General features: G+C 38.2%; 1 protein-coding gene across 5 annotated transcripts in view; it reads left to right on the forward strand.

The window, feature by feature from the left end:
• The window catches only part of LOC137380662 (arginyl-tRNA--protein transferase 1), a 297,262-nt gene that overhangs the window by 91,791 nt on the left and 186,872 nt on the right, over nucleotides 1-18,599 (forward strand). For all 5 annotated transcript variants that reach the window (XM_068052848.1, XM_068052847.1, XM_068052849.1 and 2 more), the window contains one exon: nucleotides 11,053-11,085. In XM_068052848.1, coding sequence (XP_067908949.1) covers nucleotides 11,053-11,085 — 33 coding nt within the window. The remainder of the gene's footprint in view (nucleotides 1-11,052; nucleotides 11,086-18,599) is intronic.

Here is an 18,599-nt window from a genome sequence, read left to right on the forward strand (position 1 = left end):
CATCGGGAGGTTCAGTGTGTGCTAATAAATCAGTGAAAGGCCAGCTTTGGTGCTGTTGTGCTTTTGAGTTAAGGTACTGTACAGAAGTAACTACCCATGGCCCCTGTTTGTGAATTACCTGCAGCAACACAAGCTTAAAGTATTCCAGATACCAGTCGTATGAACCCGATGTCAAACTAATTATGTGCATCGTATGACGTGGTGACTGGTAATGTAAATTTGGTTGTGGATTTCAAAATAAACAAGTGCACAATTCTCAAGAGAAGAGAAAAATACTTCTTCACTGATTTCCTTACCTTTCATCCCTTTAAAATTTCTTATCCTTCCTTCATGTTCAAAGGGGAAAAAAATTTGCACAGCAATGGGAAAGAGCAGGGGAATGAGACTATTTGGATAATAAAAGCAAAATACTGCAGATGCTAGAAATCTGAAATAAAAACAAATGCTGGAAATACTCAGCAGTCTGGCAGCATCTGTGGAGAGAGAAGCAGAGTTAATGTTTCAGGTCAGTGACCTTTCATCAGAACTGGCAGAGGCTAGAAATAAAGCGGGGCTGGGGCAAGAGATAACAAAAGTGAAGATGTCTTTAGGACAAGGTCAGAGAGAAAAACTGACCCGAAGGTCATGGAGCAAAGGCAAACAGTATGTAAACGGTGTGGTTAAAGACAAAGTGTTAGTACAGAGAGGGTGTTAATTGACAGAAAACTGAACAGCCTGGCCTCAAGCACAAACCTGAAAAAAGCAGTGGGTAAGCCCAGTAGAAACAAACTAAAATGAAATAAACACATAAATAATCAAAAAGAAAAAATAACTAAAAATAAAAAGGGGGGCCCATCATGCTCTGAAATTATTGAACTCAATATTCAGTCCGGCAGGCTGTAGTGTGCCTAATCAGTAAATGAGATGCTGTTCCTCGAGCTTGCGTTGATGTTCACTGGAACACTGCAGCAATCCCAGGACAGAGATGTAGACATGAGAGCAGCGGGGAGTGCTGAAATGGCCAGCAACTGGAAGCTCAGGGTCATGCTTTCGGTTACTTTGAGACTATTTGGATAGCTTTTTCAAAGAGCCAGCACAGGCACTATGGGCCAGATGGCTTCTTGCTGTGCTGTAAGATTCTATAATATGTTATCCATTGGAACTTCTGTCAAATATTGAGGTTCTGAATGCCAAATCAGATAGCAGTGGTTGCCAAATGAATACTGCAGGATTGTCTTTGTGTTTATAGTGATGCTGAACCAGATGCTAGTTTATATTTTAGATATACCAATACAAAATGGATATAGGCCCAGGTTGCAGAGAGATTTTTACACCATATTTGAAATAGAATGCTTAGATTCTAAGGCTTTATACTTGATATATTTGAAATACGTATAATATATATTTATACATGCATATGTTTAACAGTATAAAGTGTATAATGCCAATAGCATAGTGATGGCCTGGAGAAATTTGAAAAAAGGATCTTGAAGTCCAAATCATGCAGGGTACCAGGTAGGGGTATAAGTGGGCAGTATTCTTGAGCATTGATCCTTCAGTTTGTATTCATTATACATCTTTTTATGCGCGTGTATCTGCTTATACGTGAGAAAAGCAAGGATTAATTTCTATCCCTATCACTTGTATAAAAGCATTTTATTAATTTTTTTTGCTCGTTACAGGACAATTATTGTATCTATGTAAATCACCTAAGAAGTATACAGTCATGTCCTCCAGTGTTCAATATCAGGGCTACTGTTTTTTGATGTATATTCATGGACTTAGAATTGTGTGTTGAGGGCATAATTGCAAAGTTTGCGAATGACACAAAACTCAAATATAGTGAACAGTGAGGAGGGTAGCAGCAGTCTTCAGGAGGACATAAATTGTTGAAATGGGCAGATAACATAGCAAATGAAATTTAATACTTGGAAGTTTGAAGTGATGCATTTTGGGAAGAAGGATGAGGAGAGGTAATATAAACAAAATTATACAATTTTAATAGGGGTGCAGGAACATAGAGAGGTGGGGTCATGTACTCAGATCTTTGAAGGCGGCAGGGCAATTTGATAAAGCTGTTTAAAAAGCATATAGGATCCTTGACTTTAATAATAGAGGCATAGCATATAAAAGCAGAGGAAATTTAACAGAATGATACCAGGGATCAGAACATTAGTTATATCGAGACTAGAGAAGCTGGGATTGTTCTCCGAGTGGACAGGTTAAGAGGAGCTGTAATCTGGGTGTTCAAAATTGAGGGTTTTGATCGAGTAAATGAGAAATGTTCCACTGGCAGGAAGGTTGGTAAGCAGCGAACACAAATTAAGATAATTGGAAAAAGAATCAGAGGGAAATGTTTTTATTTTACACAGCAGGTTATTATCACCTGCGATGTACAGCCTGAAAGAGTGGTGGAAGCAGATTCAATAGTAACTTTCAAAAGGAAATTAGACTGTACTTGAAAAGGAATAATTTGCAGGGCTGTGGTGCAAGTGCACGGGAAAGGGACAAATTGGATAGCTCTTTCAAAGATTTGGGCATGCACAGTGTTATGCATTCTGCTGGAACTTGAGGTCTATTTGTGTAGACACGAGCTGATGCAACTGTTTTGTTGAAGGTTGAGACTATGCTGTTTCATGAATGTATTCCTGTTTGTTTTTTTTTATTCATTGAGAATATACATACCAAAGGTGGTCTTTCCAGTTTTTTCCCTCCCACTGGATTTAGATTTTCTCAGCACATGAGAATAATGTTTGAATATCCAAGCAATAATCCATGTCTGCCTCCTTAGGCCTGCAAACTGCAGCTCACTGATGATGCATCCTAGTGAAATAGTGGACCCTGCATTTTGCTGGTTGGAGTCCAGGCACATCGACATGACCCCGACATCGTTGAGACCCAAAGGTGATTGATTGAACTCAAGAAAATCAATTCTGATGGGCCAATACAACATACGACTTTAATAATGTAGACAACTACAGCAAAATGCCCCAACTACAGCTACTCCATTTACAAGAGCTAGCTGTTGGAGTTATGCCAACCTACTCTTCGAGTATGTTAGATATCATGTTTGCTGTACACTTTGAAACAATGTACGAAAACCCATTGTAAATGAACAGCTATTGTAAACGGCAGGGTAACAGTCAAGCCCAAAGATAAAGTGAGCAGATTTCAGGGTGGGCTTTCCTCAAGATGCCTGCAATGTGTAAAGAAGCAGAGTCCATACCACATTAGCCACTGGCTTACAAATGTATCAGCGCTGAGTCTGGTTTTGCAAGACTTACCAAAGTCCAGCAGCCGCTTGGCAAGTGATATGCTAAGTCATGCATCACACTCCGATAATGATGCCTTTACTCAAACTACCTATACAAAGATTCCTTTGAAATTATTATGCCAAACTAAAGTGCAGGAGGTGCAATAAATTATTCGTGAAATGTGAGCTGGGACATATTTTATGTTGATGTTGTAATCTTTCTGTCCCTCTACAGTATATGGGTCAGTAACCTCTGTGTCATTAGTGCAATTATTTGCAACAGATGTTGAGTTACACTCACTTCTTTGACTGACTGTGTTTGTAACTTTTGTGCCTTTTAAAATAGAGCAGGCTTTCCTTTATACAGACACAACTAAAATTCAGAGAAATCATATCGGGCAATCATGGGAAATATTATTTTAGAAGTGTCTTTGGCACAGTTCAGTGACTTGAAAAGTTATATACACTGACTGCCAAGTAAGGAGTACAGATTGTAAACTCCTGACTGTATGCTGATGTCAGATTTAATGACAGACTTGAATTCCACTGGCGCCAGGATTTGCTTAAATAGATTATTGTGTAAATGATAGATTTCAAGATGTTAAATTTAAGTTTTTAGAGTCAATATGCAGTATAAAGTTCCTTAGTTTACATTAGATAAAGGTAACTTGTTTAAAGGTTGAAGTCACTAAGCTGTGAAAGGTTGCAACTACCTAATAAAGGTAGTTTATTATTTAAAAATGACATCTTTCTAATTTCAGCAGCATTTATAATCGAATCTGCCATTTAACTGGTCAGCTCTCCTTGAGTCCAACCTTGTTGAATACCTGCTTTTCTTTACAGCTTTGATAGATATTTTACATTTCTCACCCTTGAGCAGCTGGAAGCGATGTCCTCTAAAATCTTAAAGCTGACTACTCCAGCTGTTTCCACTGTCAATGAGCTGATTTTGACAAATTCCTAAATCTGAGCTAAGTATTTTGAGACCTGGTAATATAATGGGCCTGAACTTGCTGGAAACATGTGCCATCATAATGGCGCACTATCAGCTTGCAACATTGTTAATAAAAATTTCAGGACAAAATGGATTGACTGAGTTGTACCATGAGTTGCGTTACGCCATAGTTTCTTGGCATATTTGTTGCAGTTGACTTCTGCAAAGGTGATGATGGAATGTTCTCACCGCAAGCACTCCATTGTCATTGATGGTGACCAAATATTTGCTGGATTTACGCCATTATTCATGCTGCAGCCAATTAGACTGAAAAACAGTGGCTTGAGTGACCTGGTAATGACTGAGAATTCTGCATCTGCAGCACAAATAATGGCTTCGTCTTTTGCCACTCCAGCATCCATGAGTTATTCAGCAAGGAAGGACAAGGAGGTGGATGAATACTGAGGTACAAGGCCTACAAACTGAAGCCATGGCTGATGACATAATTTCTCATAGCCAACAACGTACTGCAGGAATGATTCTTGATTAGCAAGGGGGTGGAAGGTTATCGGGGGTAGGTGGAAGTGTAGAGTAGCCAGTTCAGCCATGAACTTATTAAATGGCGGAGCAGGCTTGAAGGGCCGAGTGGCCTACTCGTGCTCCTAAATCGTATGTTCGTATGATACGACCGTGCACGTGTATGTTGTAGAAAGGACGATCAGAGCACACTCAGTGCCTGGACAGATTGGAGGTTGTTCTATAGTATGCCACAAATAAAGTGGCAAAGACTGTAGTGGTCTGCTGCACACTACGCAATTTTGCCCTGCAGGAAGTACTTGCCTTTGATCTAGCAGAAGAGATGCCCATGGAACCGTATGATCCCAACCCGAATGCCCTTGGATCCATAGACGGTGGCGTCCCGGAAGAAGGCATGGTGGCAACGGCTAGAGGTCGGAGATCATCTCATGGTTCTGATACTTAGACAATGAATACCACCAGCTGGGCTTGCCACTTAGATTTCCTCCCCCCTCACTCTGAGCCCTAGGCCAAAGTTCGACCAATGAAATAGACGTGCTTCAGGAATATGGAGAGTTATGTCTGTGGGATGATCCCTATTGATTGACGAGCATGATTTAAGCAAGCAATTAATCTTCTGTTAAATACAACATTGAAATAACAGACAACAAGCAAGATCAGTGAATATGCAGATAAAAACAAAAAGCAGTAAACTCTTGTTCAGAAAACTGAATTGGAATGTCACTGGAAATTGACCTGTGTACTTGATGGCAGGAAGAAAAGGCAAGTTCCATGCCCCTCTGTATCCTGTGGAAAAGGATTACTTTTTACAGCCTTTAAAGAAGTTTTTCCAAACTGTAATGTACTTTTTTAAAAGTTGATTTCGGTAATTTCAGATGTTGCACCTCAGTCAGAGTTATGGCATCTATTTCCAGTTAATTCTAGTGCCGTATGGTTGGTCTGTGGGGTGAGTAATTTGTTGTGTTGGCCAAATGGTCCCTGGTTCGCTACTGATCTAGCCAGCTGTAGATGGAGTGACGTTCCAGCAAATTACACGTAAATATAGATTGATATGTATGGGAAACTGAAAGTCCCAAATATCAGTGCAGTTCCAGCAAATTTTCAGGCCTGTGATAGTTTAAAAAGTTACCCACAACCAACTATTACCTTTTTATGTTCTCAAAATATTGTTTGAGTTGGTAGAACTTAGTATTTTTGGTGCAAAATACTGTAGTTGTTTACCAAAGTTGATTACTTTGGTATAAGGAAAAATAGCCATAAAAGCAATAAAACATTAACCTAAAATGATTGAAAGAAAAGCGGGTCTCTTAACTCGGAAGGTGCAAATATTATGATTGAGAACAGTCAAAAAGAAACCTTAGTGCCAACACTATGAAGTTCCTGAGTAGGTTGCATTTGGAAGAAAGCATCATCATTTGCAGAAGATTTCCAAACTTCAGTCACCCTTTGCGTGCAGAAGTGTTTCGTAACTTCACTTCAGAAAGGTCTGGCTCTAATTTTTAGATTATGACTGCTAGTCCTAGACTCCCCAAACAGCTACAATAGTTTCTATCTACCCTATCTGTTCCCCTCAAAATCTTGAAAACTTTGATCAAATCACCCCTTAACTCATCTAAATTCCCAGGAATACAACCCTAGTTTGTGTAAACTCTCCTTGTAGTTTAACCTTTGGACCCCATGTATCATTCCGGTAAATCTATGTTCATTCCATCCAAGGCCAATATTCTTCCTAAGGTGTGGTGCCCAGAACTACTCTCAGTAGTCCAGGTGATCTAACCAGTGCTTTGTATAGCTGAAGCATGACTTCTACCCCCTTGTATTTTAATCCTCCAGATATAAAAGCCAGTATGCTGGTAGCCTTTTTGATAACTTTCTGTACCTGTCCATGACATTTTAATGATCTGTAGACTTGGAAAAACTAAATCTTTTTGGAATTCACGTTTGTCTACATTGAAATCCATTTACCACAGCTTTGCCCATTTGCCTAATCTATTAATTTCTTTAATTGCATGGTTCCAGCCATGCAGTTTTTAATGCCGGCTATCTTTGTGTCATCAGCAAACTGCGATATGTGGCTTTCTATCCTGTCATCCAAGTTGTTAATAAATATTCTGAATGGTTGAGGCTCCAATGCAGATCCTTGCGGGACACCACTAGTCATATCCTGCCAATTAGAGAATCTGCCCATTATCCTTACTGTCTCCTGCCGGTCAGCCAATTTCCTAATGAATTTGCCTTCAATTCCATGAGCTTCAACTTTAGCTAATAGGTTCTTAAGAGGAAATTTATCAAGTGCTTTCTGGAAGTCCATATGAATAACATTCATAGACATTCTCCTGTCTACTACTTTAGTCACCTCTTGAAAAAATTTCATCTGGTTTGTTGGGCATATCCTACCCTTTACAAATCCGTACTGATTTTCTGACCAACTGAAAGTTTTCAAGGTGTCCAGTCACTTTATCCTTAATTTTAGTAATTTCCCGACACAGCTGTTGGGTTAACTGGCCTATAATTCCCTGGTTTCCCCCTCTCTCCTTTCTTAAATAGCAAAGTGATATGTACATATTGGTGAAAATATATTTTGTGCCAGTGTAAGTTTAAATAGTTTTTAAAAAGAATTGCACTTTCAGATAATTTAGAAATATTTTTTCTTTTAGTGCATAAGTCTTAAAATTCCTAGCAAAACAAGGCAATTATGCTGAAAGTATATGTTCCAGTAAATTCCTATGTTCATTCATACTATTGTGTGTTTTGGGATTTTATTTTTCTTACCATTCTCCCAGATGTGGAAAAGATCTGGAAATTAGTTATATTGAAGTGATGGTATTTAAGTTGAAATGAGCCCAAAAGGGTGAAAGTTGCACTTGCAACAATGTTTGGGAAGAAGTGCAGTCAAGCCACATGAGACAAAACTGTTGAAGCTATTTCCTCACAATCTGGGACAATGGGGGAGATGTGTTATCTGAGCTCTAGGTAAACCTCCACACCCATTATTTGAGTTAGCAGGGGTCAGTTGTAAGGATAGTTTGATCAGAGTCTGCTCTTCAGTGGAGGTGGTTGCCTTAGTTGGCAGTTCTACTGACCAGTCCTTGGGCAGGGTAAGGATCAAGAGCTAAGGCCCACTTTGTGTGCTCGAGAGGCAGCAAAAACATATAACATATGATAAATCAATTCCAAGAAAGGTTAAGGAGCAAGCCTGCGCTGGAAATTAAGATATGGCCAGTTAATTGTTACAGCTAGCGACTGACCAAAAAGAATGAAAAATACAACTGTCAGCATTGTACCCTTTGCATTTGAGAAAATACAGCCTGTTTTTGTTCTTTTGTATGTTACGTTACAGAAAAAGTTGAAATCTGGAAGGACTATCCTATTCATTCACGTATAATGCAAAATATACCAGCTTCTTAGTTTTTGCATTGATCTTGTTTCAACAGAGTGTTCATTAGTTTTGTCTACTGGAAGGTTGAAAAAATGCAAGTGACATGTATACAAAGATCCAGTTGAGATCGCAAGCGGTCCTAGTGTTACACCCTGGATTACTGTATTATGCAATTGCATGTTGAGCATTGTGGGCAAAGTCCTGAATGTAATAGTGAGCAGCACCATTGAACCCAAGAGAAAACCTAATACAGATCTAAAATTTATATTGCATACCTTCCAGTAATGTAATAGCCATATCATAATCAATCCTATATATGTTATGCTTTTTTAACTACTCTTTTGGATTTGGCAAAGTAAAAGTGATAAGGGGTTCTCAAAGTTGTTTCCTTAAGAAATGATTATAATACTAACCCAAAGAAGGAATTATTAATCCTGAAAATGTATTCATAATTTAAATCTAGTTCAGCAAAAAAAAGAATAATGGGAAATAATGTAAAGGTTTCCCATTTTCATTACTCATGTCATTTTCAAAGTTGTCTGTCACACAAAATCTCTAACTTTAAAAAAAAAGGCATTTAATTTGAATGTGGGATTTAAATTAAATGGAGATTTTGTAAACTGACTTTTTTGTTTGAGGGAGGAAATTTGGAGAAAACTGGAACTCTGGCTGAGAACACATTTACAATTTCTTGACTGTCTAGTCTGTTTTATAGGGTCTCATTGATTTATTCTGTCTGGAGAGAAAAGATGATGTACTTTTTTGAGGCCTATAACTGAAATGATGTGTTTTCAGTTGAATTTTTATTTTGTTTTTGGCCTTGGTATTGTAACCTTTCAACTCAGTGTAGAATGGATCTCCTGTCTGGCAATCTTAACTGTTTACTTATTGTAAGTTATTAGGTTGTCACCATCAACCTTTAAATAATAACTTACCAATAATAAAGTTCCATTTCAGTTGTATCTTTAAATGATGCAGGATATACAGCACAAACCGATTATACAACAATCATTTTTTTTACCATCTAAACAGTCTATGTTACTTCTTTTAAATCCATATTTCGAGCTAAAGGGTCCCAATCAATTTCATACAGATATTTTGTTTATTTGATGTCCTTGCATAATAAAGCACAGTTTATATTTGCAATTATTTTCCAATCCCGGCAATTCTGTGGAGAAACCATCGATTTCTTTGATTGTGCTGATTCATGTTATTTATACAAAATGGTATTTCCTAATATGACAGTGAAACCGTGATTCTCCTAATTCTCCTCTAATGAAAAGGAGAACTTCTGGCAGATAATTAAAATTGGCAGATAATGGAGAGTCACACCAAATTAAACTAGTGGAGAATTAATTTTTTAAACCTAACAATGCAGTGCAATCTTCTCATATGGCCATTTGCATAATGCAATTCAACCTGACTGTCGTTTTTATTCTTGATACTAGTCCAATTATTTGTAACGCTGATAAAAGTTGCTTTTATAAAACAACATCTGGATAAAACTGAGAAACTTTCTTTACTTTAACTGGCCCAGTGCCATTTTGTTGCATCTTTAATCTCCAAAGTGTTAAACAAATGTACTGCCAGTGCAGTGACTGTATTAGAAGGTTTAGGAATAATAAGACTCTTCAGTGAGCTGATGGCAGTGCTCAACATTACTGCAGGAGCCCCCTTCTAGTTTGAGCAATTTGGATTGCTTGCTTATTGTAATTTTGTATGTTACCTTTGAAATGTCGTGGCAGTGTCACACTTTGAGAACTTTTTCAATTTAGAGATTCTGTACTGACCAGACATTTTGTTTAGTTGGTGTGCAAGACACTTCAGAGACGAAAAGTATAACAAAGTGCCACTGGGCCATTTAAAGTCTTTTCTGCTGCACTCCTAACTCAAGGCCAAGACTTGTGAAAATTTTGGGTGATAGTGGGAGTGTGAATTTTCAAAGCTATAGTTTGAATACACCCACTGCTTCTGGACCAGAGTCATATTTTCAGGGGCTGGGATCATTGGGCAGAAATTATGATGTTTCCCTGCTGTTGCAAGGCTTGATAATAGATACAAGCAAAAGTTGGAATTAAGATTACAACATTGTAACCTTGATTCTGTGACCCCAGCTTGCACCTAGTGACGGGACCAGTCTTGTAGTTTCTCCCTTGAAATGTATAGGTCAGTGCAGTGTTGTCCCTGTTTAAGTATTTAATTTCTTCTGCTTGATGTAGTGAGCATGTTGTTTGACCTCTCCACTAACATCAGTGATAGAAGTCAAATGCTGTAACAGTACAGCATCGTACCTTTTCTTCACTGCTCTGTTCTATCATAGTGGAATACTCTTTACTGTTATGGGCCTGAAGAAAGGTTGAAAATCTCAATGCAACATTCAACTTTGCTAAGTTGTATAAGATCCACTGAGTCTTGTAATGAGCTTAATGGTTATAATATGACATGCTTTAAAAAATCTTTTCTGGTTATATGCTTCATTGATTGTCAAGCTGTGTTAAATTGTCATATTCTCTTTAGGATATAGGTTTTTCAAGGGGCACTGTCTTTATGGAAAAACTGTTTATTAAACAGAATTTTTAAAAAAATTTGGTTGAAGATATGATACTCTGTAAATTGTCTTGAAATGGCACATTACATCATTATGACAAACTACAGTTCATTTGTTGTTTTTCTCTTGTACAAAAGTAGTTTACCAAACCACTGTTGGGGGCAGTGGGGGAAGGGTGTGCACTGTGGTCAGCTGAGATGGGGGGGAGGGGGTGCGGTATAGTGAGTTGGGGAGGGGAAAAGGTGAACTGTGGTTATTTGTTTATAAGACCGGGGAATTAAAGTTGAATAGAGCTGTCACAAATATCATTAGCATAGTGATCTACATTATTACTAAGTGTAACTTCATATTATTGCAAGAATTGACTTTTTTTTCCCCTTTTGTTCCCCATTCTTCTTCTTACGCCAATTTGATGAACACAGTATTCACGATTCCTTTGTCAGTCTCCACTCCAGGTATGTCTGACATTACATTCACTGATATGTTTTAGTATCCTTTATTGAATGGAATATGAGATACGGGATCAAAGTCAAAAATATCAAGTCAGACTGTTTTGAACCATTAAATACAATTTTAATATACTGCTTCAGGTTCTAAAGATATTTGATTATTGAAGCCTTAAGCTGTGAGTTTGCTGTTTGGGTAACAGAATTGACATGTGGATTTTTCAGCAGGAAGGAAGTGAACTAACATCAGAGCTAATTTCAGTATTAGTGCAGTATGATATCATGCAATTTTGAGTCAATATACAAAATTGCATTTGTTCGTGTAGAATTTAATGCAGAATTTGTGTGGGACATGTCCCTTGAAATAGCTCTTATCCTCTCTCACTTTGTCTAGAATCTTACACACACAGCTGCATCTTTGGGATCATCCTAGTTGTTCTGCCCTCTGTCTCGGGTGGTTCATTTATACCCTTGATTTGCCTGCAATAAAAAATGCAGCAGCCGATGAGGCTGCTATGGTAGGTCATGCTCCACACCTACATGTGAACATATATTGACTGTACAAGTGTTGATCTCTGTTTGCACCAGCAGGTAAAATTATGACAGGTGATTTGTCAGAGTTATAAAAATTGAAATATCTCCAATTGATTCTATGAATCTTCTTTTCTTTCCTTCCTTCTCTTTCTCTCTTTCTTGCTTTTTATTGCTTTATCTCTATTTTCCTCTTTTTTAAAAACTCTCTCTTTCACCCTAGTTGTGTTTCCTGAATTCTTCAGTTTGGTTTGAATGTTCAATTACTGTGGTTGAACATCAAGATCTATTGCATTAAGGAGATCCAGTGAAAATTATTTGGTACTTGTGAATATTCTGGTTTCAGCTGTTTATATTTCCTATTGTGCATGATCATGATAAAAATGCAGCAAAGCTAGAAGTTGTAATGTTAATGGCTCCATAGCTGTGCACTGGAGAAATGTTGGTTATAGTGTGCAATCCAACACCAACAAGATCATAATTTGAATTTTCTTGTTGTATATTTTGAGTTTTATTAGTTCTGACTTAATCCAGATGTAATTGTTTCCTTTGTGAAGGTGCATTGATGTTTTAGGATAGAATTCTGTTGATGATTCTGCACAAACTTGATTGCATCAGTTGATGTAGCAAGGTACGAAACAACCATATTTAGGTGAACTGCTTGTGGATGGTCCTGTTGAGCTTTTTTAATAGCATCTTGCATTATGCTTTAAGTGGCTTAGAAATTACCACCACATCTCTTGTTACACAATTGAATTAGCAAAGATTGTGTTTCATCTAAAATTACTGGCATCCATAGTGCTTTGACAGTTTTGTCGTTACCAGTAAAATTCAGTCCCAATACAATATTCCTTACAAGCAGAGTAAATGGCACATTCTTTCAATCTTGATGCACTTACTGAGAAGTCTCTCTTTCCCATATAACATCTCTGCTTATTTCCCGATTTTTTTTTTCAATTTTATTTCTGTCCCTCTCTCATTTTCTATTTGTTTACAATTCTCCTCTCCTCATTCACCCTACCCTTTCCATTTTGACACTCTCTCTCCACCTTTTAGTATGAGACTAAGTGCTGAAATGACCTCTGTGTGATACAGCTTTAATTTTCTCGTTGGCAGTAATCACAGAAAAATGGACAGAATCATGATACAGGATTCCAGAAATATAAGTGGGAATCGTGCAGCGCATAGAATAAAATGGTCTATTCAGTCACCACAATTAAGTGTCCTTGCCCAGACTCTCTTTACTGATATGCAACAAAAATCAATGTTGTAAAAAGCATTTTAGGTATAATTAAATAATTCAAAATCGATATTCAGGTAGGGATTTTATAGAATTGTGATGAATGGTCATAGTGTTAAAAAAATGTATTCATTCATGGGATGTGGGTGTCGCTGGCAAGGCCAGATTTATTGCCCGTTGTTAATTGCCCTTGAAAAGCTGGTGATGAGACACCTGCTTAAACTGCTGTAGGTATGTGGTGTATGTGCTTCCACATTGCTGTTAGGTAGGGAGTTCCAGGATTTTGACTTGGCGATGATGGAGGAAGGAGATATATTTCCAAATCATGATGGTGTGTAACTTGGAGGAGAACTACAGATTTATTTAGATGCAACAATGATCTAATGAAGAAATGATTATTTTGTAGGGAATTGAAGATGGTTGTGAATGCTAGTAAGACTAATTGGAGTTTATTTTGACTTCCTAATGAGTGAGAGGAATTTTTTGAGTATACTATAGATAGAAAAATTATTCAAAGATGCTGTCTTGAGAGATGAAGATTTGCAAGAAATTCTAGGCCTGTGTGCAGATTGGGTGAGGACACAATTTGATTATGGTGTCATATGCTGAGTGTCATATGGAACTTTACCCAAATAAGGAAAATGTGGCCATTGAGTTGATAAATCTAGTATATAATATGCTCATTTCCACTGCAAAGAAGATATTTTAATGAGGTACCAGATGCACTTTAAAAGATATTTTCAGCCATAAAATTTTTGCGTAATTTCTTCCCCATTTTTTTCATAAAAGTCTCACTGTTCTGTGGTTGCGGTCGTTCCCTTTCTCATTTTTAAAAAAGTTTTTTTAAACCTATCCAGTTGTCGCCAGAGAATTTCCTGCAATGGGTTCTCCTCTTGTTTCTGCATTGTAACCTCTGGAGTCCTCCAAGAATCTACATTTGGCCCTTCCCTATTTCTCATATACATTGTGACCCTAAGTGAAATCGTCAAAAACACATCAAGTTCCACATGTTTGCTAACCATAACCAGCTCAACTTCACCACCAATATATATATAATATCTCTCGCTCACTCGCTGCCCCTCTGTCTCGCTGCCCATCGCTGCCTCTCTCCTGATATCCAGTCTTGGATGAAACAAGATCTCCTTCAGTTAAAAATTGGGAAGATCAAAACCATTGTCTTTGTCACCCGCCACAAATATTGTTTCTTAGCCTTCAGATCCCTCCTCTGCCCCAGCCACTGCCTGAGACTAAACCGGACTATTTGCAACCTCATTCAGCTGACTCTGAGCTGAGCTTCCAGTCCCATATACTTTCTAAGACTAAGACCACCTACTTCCACCTCTGTAATATCACCTGTCTCAGCCCATCTGCTGCTGAAATCTTCATACATGCTTTAATTATCTCCAGACTTGACTATTCTAATTTCATCTTGGCCAGCCTTCCATATTCCATCCTTAATTAACTTAAGCTCATCCAAAACTCTGCAGCTTGGAACTTGGACTAAATACCATTCATCCATTACCTTGTGCTTGCTGACCGGCGTTGTCTTCCGGTGCCCAAATACCTCAGTTTTAAAATTCTTATCTTAGGACTCAGATCCCTCTTTGGCCTCCTCTCTCCCTATCTATGTAACCTCCGCGAACCCTACAACCCAGGAAAACTCTGCATTCCTCCAACTCTAGCCTTAGTCCATTCCCTACTTCCTTCGCCCCACAATTGGCAACATGTCTTCAGCTGTCTAGGTCCTAAGCTCTGGCCTTGCCTCCCTAAAGCCCTCTGCCTTCTGCTCCTTTTCCTCCTTTTAAGATCCTCCTTAAAATATACTACTTTGGCCAAGCTTCTGGTCAGCTGTTATCATGTCTCCCTCTGGTTCCGTGTTACTTTTTATCCAATTATACTCTGAGGTGCCTTGAGATATTTTACTTGGTTAAGGGTACCATATAAATAAAAGTTTTTGTTGTTTTCCTTTGTCTCTAGTTTCTGTTGCCTGATGTGCTTATGAGTTCTTCCTATTTAAATGTTCTTTAACTCTACAATAATTTCTTTTAAGCGCTACATTACTGCTGTTTATTAGCCTTTCCTTAATGCAATCCATTTAACTAATGCAGTTTCCAAAATCATCTTCACTGCTGATACATTTTGGTATAATGAGTAATTTCAGATACTACTATCTTTTGATTATGGGAGTTTCAAGGGCATCTAGCTTAATAGTTTTCTGCCTTGAACACAGGACAGTTGGGCCACTGAGATTGGGTTTCACATAGTACAATGAGTGTGTCTCTGGGAATAGCAGAACAACATCTTGAAATAATCTAAGTACAGGATCTTGGTTAGTCATGTTCTGCAGCTGGCACAGAAAGTTTCTCATTGTCCACTGCAAGCCACACAGGCTGTTCAAATCACTTGCTCATATTTACTGGGAACAAATTGTATGTTTAGGAGGAAATAGTTTGAAAATATAAGTGATTCTTCCTTTGCCCTTCTCTTTCCTCCACCCATCAAAAAAATCTGGATAAAGTGCACATTATTTCTCTCCTTTTAAAAGAAATTGCTCAAATCGCATGGATCATTTTTAACTTGTAAACAATAATAATTGTAAGCATTGTTCCCCGTCTGGAGTAAAACTAATTTGGTCTGATTCTGTCAGCAAAGAATTAATTCAACTGACTTCATTTATCAAGAACAGGACTGCCTAATTAATAACGTTGATATCCTTTCATGCCCACAATGCTACTTGATAGGTGCTGAAGCTGCAAAAATAGAACACCTGCTGAATATATAGCATTACCTGTCAAGTGTTGAATTTTAAGCATTAAGGGTTGTGTATGCCTCTTGATTAACTTCTGAGGGGTCAGAAAGAATATTGACCTGAAGAATTTTCTGTATAACTGCTTGCTGATGCTCCTAGCTAATGGGAGATCTAACATTGTGGCTACACAACGTGGGAAGAAAATATTGGAATTACATGTGATGATCCAGAACTGTCTAATTGTAAGTTTTAAGAATTGCTATGTTTTATCTTTTAAATGAATTTGTAGCTGGGCCCAACGTTGCATCAATTTCATATGTTTTTTGTTGCTTATAGAAATTTTGTCTGCTTGAGTGTGTGACTTGAATTACGTGGGGGTGAGCACACACTCAGGAGTTTGGAGTCCAAATGCAATAACGTTTTATTTGATTAGATGTTGTTTCTTGGAGTGGTTTTCATTTGTGAATTATTTTTGTCTCTTGATTGTAACTGAGGGAATAATTCATTGTGGGTCAATTTTAACAAATAGGGAAGAAGACCCTTTTTAAACCTATGTTTCCTTGTTCATTGAGGTAAACAGAGGCATATATAGGCCAAAGACACATTGTACAGCGAGCTCGCCACTGGTATCAGACCCACCGGCCGTCCATGTCTCCGCTATAAAGACGTCTGCAAACGCGACATGAAATCGTGTGACATTGATCACAAGTCGTGGGAGTCAGTTGCCAGCATTCGCCTGAGCTGGCGGGCATCCATAAAGACAGGGCTAAATTGTGGCGAGTCGAAGAGACTTAGTAGTTGGCAGGAAAAAAGACAGAGGCGCAAGGGGAGAGCCAACTGTGCAACAGCCCCGACAAACAAATTTCTCTGCAGCACCTGTGGAAGAGCCTGTCACTCCAGAATTGGCCTTTATAGCCACTCCAGGCGCTGCTTCACAAACCACTGACCACCTCCAGGCGCGTATCCATTGTCTCTCGAGATAAGGAGGCCCAAAAGAAAGAAAAGAAAGAATATTTGGACTAATGTCATATTGTCATATCCTGTTTCTCCCCCAAACCCTCCCCAACTCACCCCCCCCCCCCCCCCCCCCCCCCCCCCCCCACCACACTGCTGTAGAGTAGTAGGAGCTCTGGGGTTTTCTTATGAACAAACTGCTTTTCATCATGGCCGATGTTTAAGTATTTCCCCCTGTTTTTCAGTTTTTGCTTCAGTCAATGTTCTGAGATCTCATACCTTCCAGGTTGAGAACAGCGCCCTGATCATCTTTATGGCTGCCATCAGTTCTGCTCTGTAATCATTCAGCAGGTATTACTATTGAAGTCAGATACAGGATGAACCTGCAAGCGGTCTTTCTCTTGCTTTCCACAATGGCCCCCTGCCTCCACCCACCCTGAAAGAAAGTATGCCATGCAGAAATCTGGTTTGTATCAAGTTGCTGGCAAACAAGTTGAAGTTTTAAGCAGCCTCTGGGATCCAAACCGGTTAGAGTTGCTTCTTCAACAGCTTGAGCTGCAATACTTCTCCATGGTGGTTTGGCTTTAATAAGCTTTGTTTTTCATAACTTGGCCAAAATATTCTGGTCTTACATTGCACATCTCTGATCGTCTAATAATTTATTCCATAAAATTGTGAATGTTTACATGGGTGTCACTTAAAAAGTAAATTTTTCGTACTCTGGCAATGAAGAGTTGAACTTTTAAGTTCTACTTGTTAATAGCTGGTTTCTTTAAGAAATTGTTTCAGTGTTGCAAATAGAAGACTGGTTCAGATCAAATGTATGTCTTCTTATGGATTAGTACCTTTCTGGATCAGGGCCTCTTCAATAATTCATGGCTACTAACGAAGAATTCTAAAGGTAAATCTTTAAAGCAGTGGTGAGCTAAAATAGAGCTGATGCAAAAGTAAAATACTGTGGATACTGGCAATCTGAAATAAAGGAAAATGCTGGAAATACTCAGCAGGTCAGGCAGCAATGAAGCTGATGTGTTATAGTATTCGCACTAGAAAAAATTGTACTTTGTTTCAATGGAACCATCTGTAGAGAGTTATTACCTTCTCCAGTAAAATGGGAATAAAATGGGAACCTTTAGGTTTCTGCATGTTGAAGGCTAATAGAGCTCATAATTTATAGGAAATGGGCTTTTATCACCTCATCAATGCAGATTGCAGGTTTATAATATTTACCTAATTCAGTTGAGGGTTTATTAATGTTCGTGGAAGCATTCCTGCTGGGATTGCGCCAGGATAGTTTTTTAAAGCTATTTTTTATTGGCATTTGTAAGTCTGAAGTAAACTTTGTATGGCACCATGTACATATGCCTTGAATTACAAACAGTTATGCGAGACAAATTTTATATTGTGGGTTATTGAAATATTTGGTTCCTTTCTTTCTAAATGTGTATTTCTGATGGTTTCCTTTATTAATCAACTCTTTAGATTATCCTGTTGGTTGATGTGCTGCAGAGAAGATTTCTATAGTTAATATTACGTGCATCTGTTCAGTTCCTGTTGTCATCTTAAGATGTTGTTTCCTCACACTTAATAGTATTTAACAATGCAGCTACTTACAGGTGAAAATTAAAAGGTCAAAATATATGTGCATTCTGGTTTAAATGAAATACTTGCAGAAAAGCAAGATTATTTTGCTAAGACTTAGGAATTATATTCTACCCCCCACCCCATATATTTTCTTTTTAGTCTCCTTAGCTGCGCACCCTGAGATAATGCCCTATGCCTCTGTTGGTAGAGTTGCTGAAGTATGCATGAAAGATAAAACCAATCCTGTGCTTGACTAGGACCAAATGTGGTGTCCTGAAGTAAACTCAATTGGAAATACCTGTGGAGAGTGGGATTCAAACTCTTGGTATTCCTCAGTAGCAAATGTATTAGTAATTCCACTCTTCAATAACTGACATTTTATCTCAAATGGGAAGCATATCAACTTAATGTTATTTAATGAAGCATCAAGCTATTTTAACATCTACTTAAGTATGGGGTGCTTAG

This window comes from Heterodontus francisci, chromosome 20 (genome assembly GCF_036365525.1).
Source record: "Heterodontus francisci isolate sHetFra1 chromosome 20, sHetFra1.hap1, whole genome shotgun sequence".
Lineage (NCBI taxonomy): Eukaryota > Metazoa > Chordata > Chondrichthyes > Heterodontiformes > Heterodontidae > Heterodontus > Heterodontus francisci.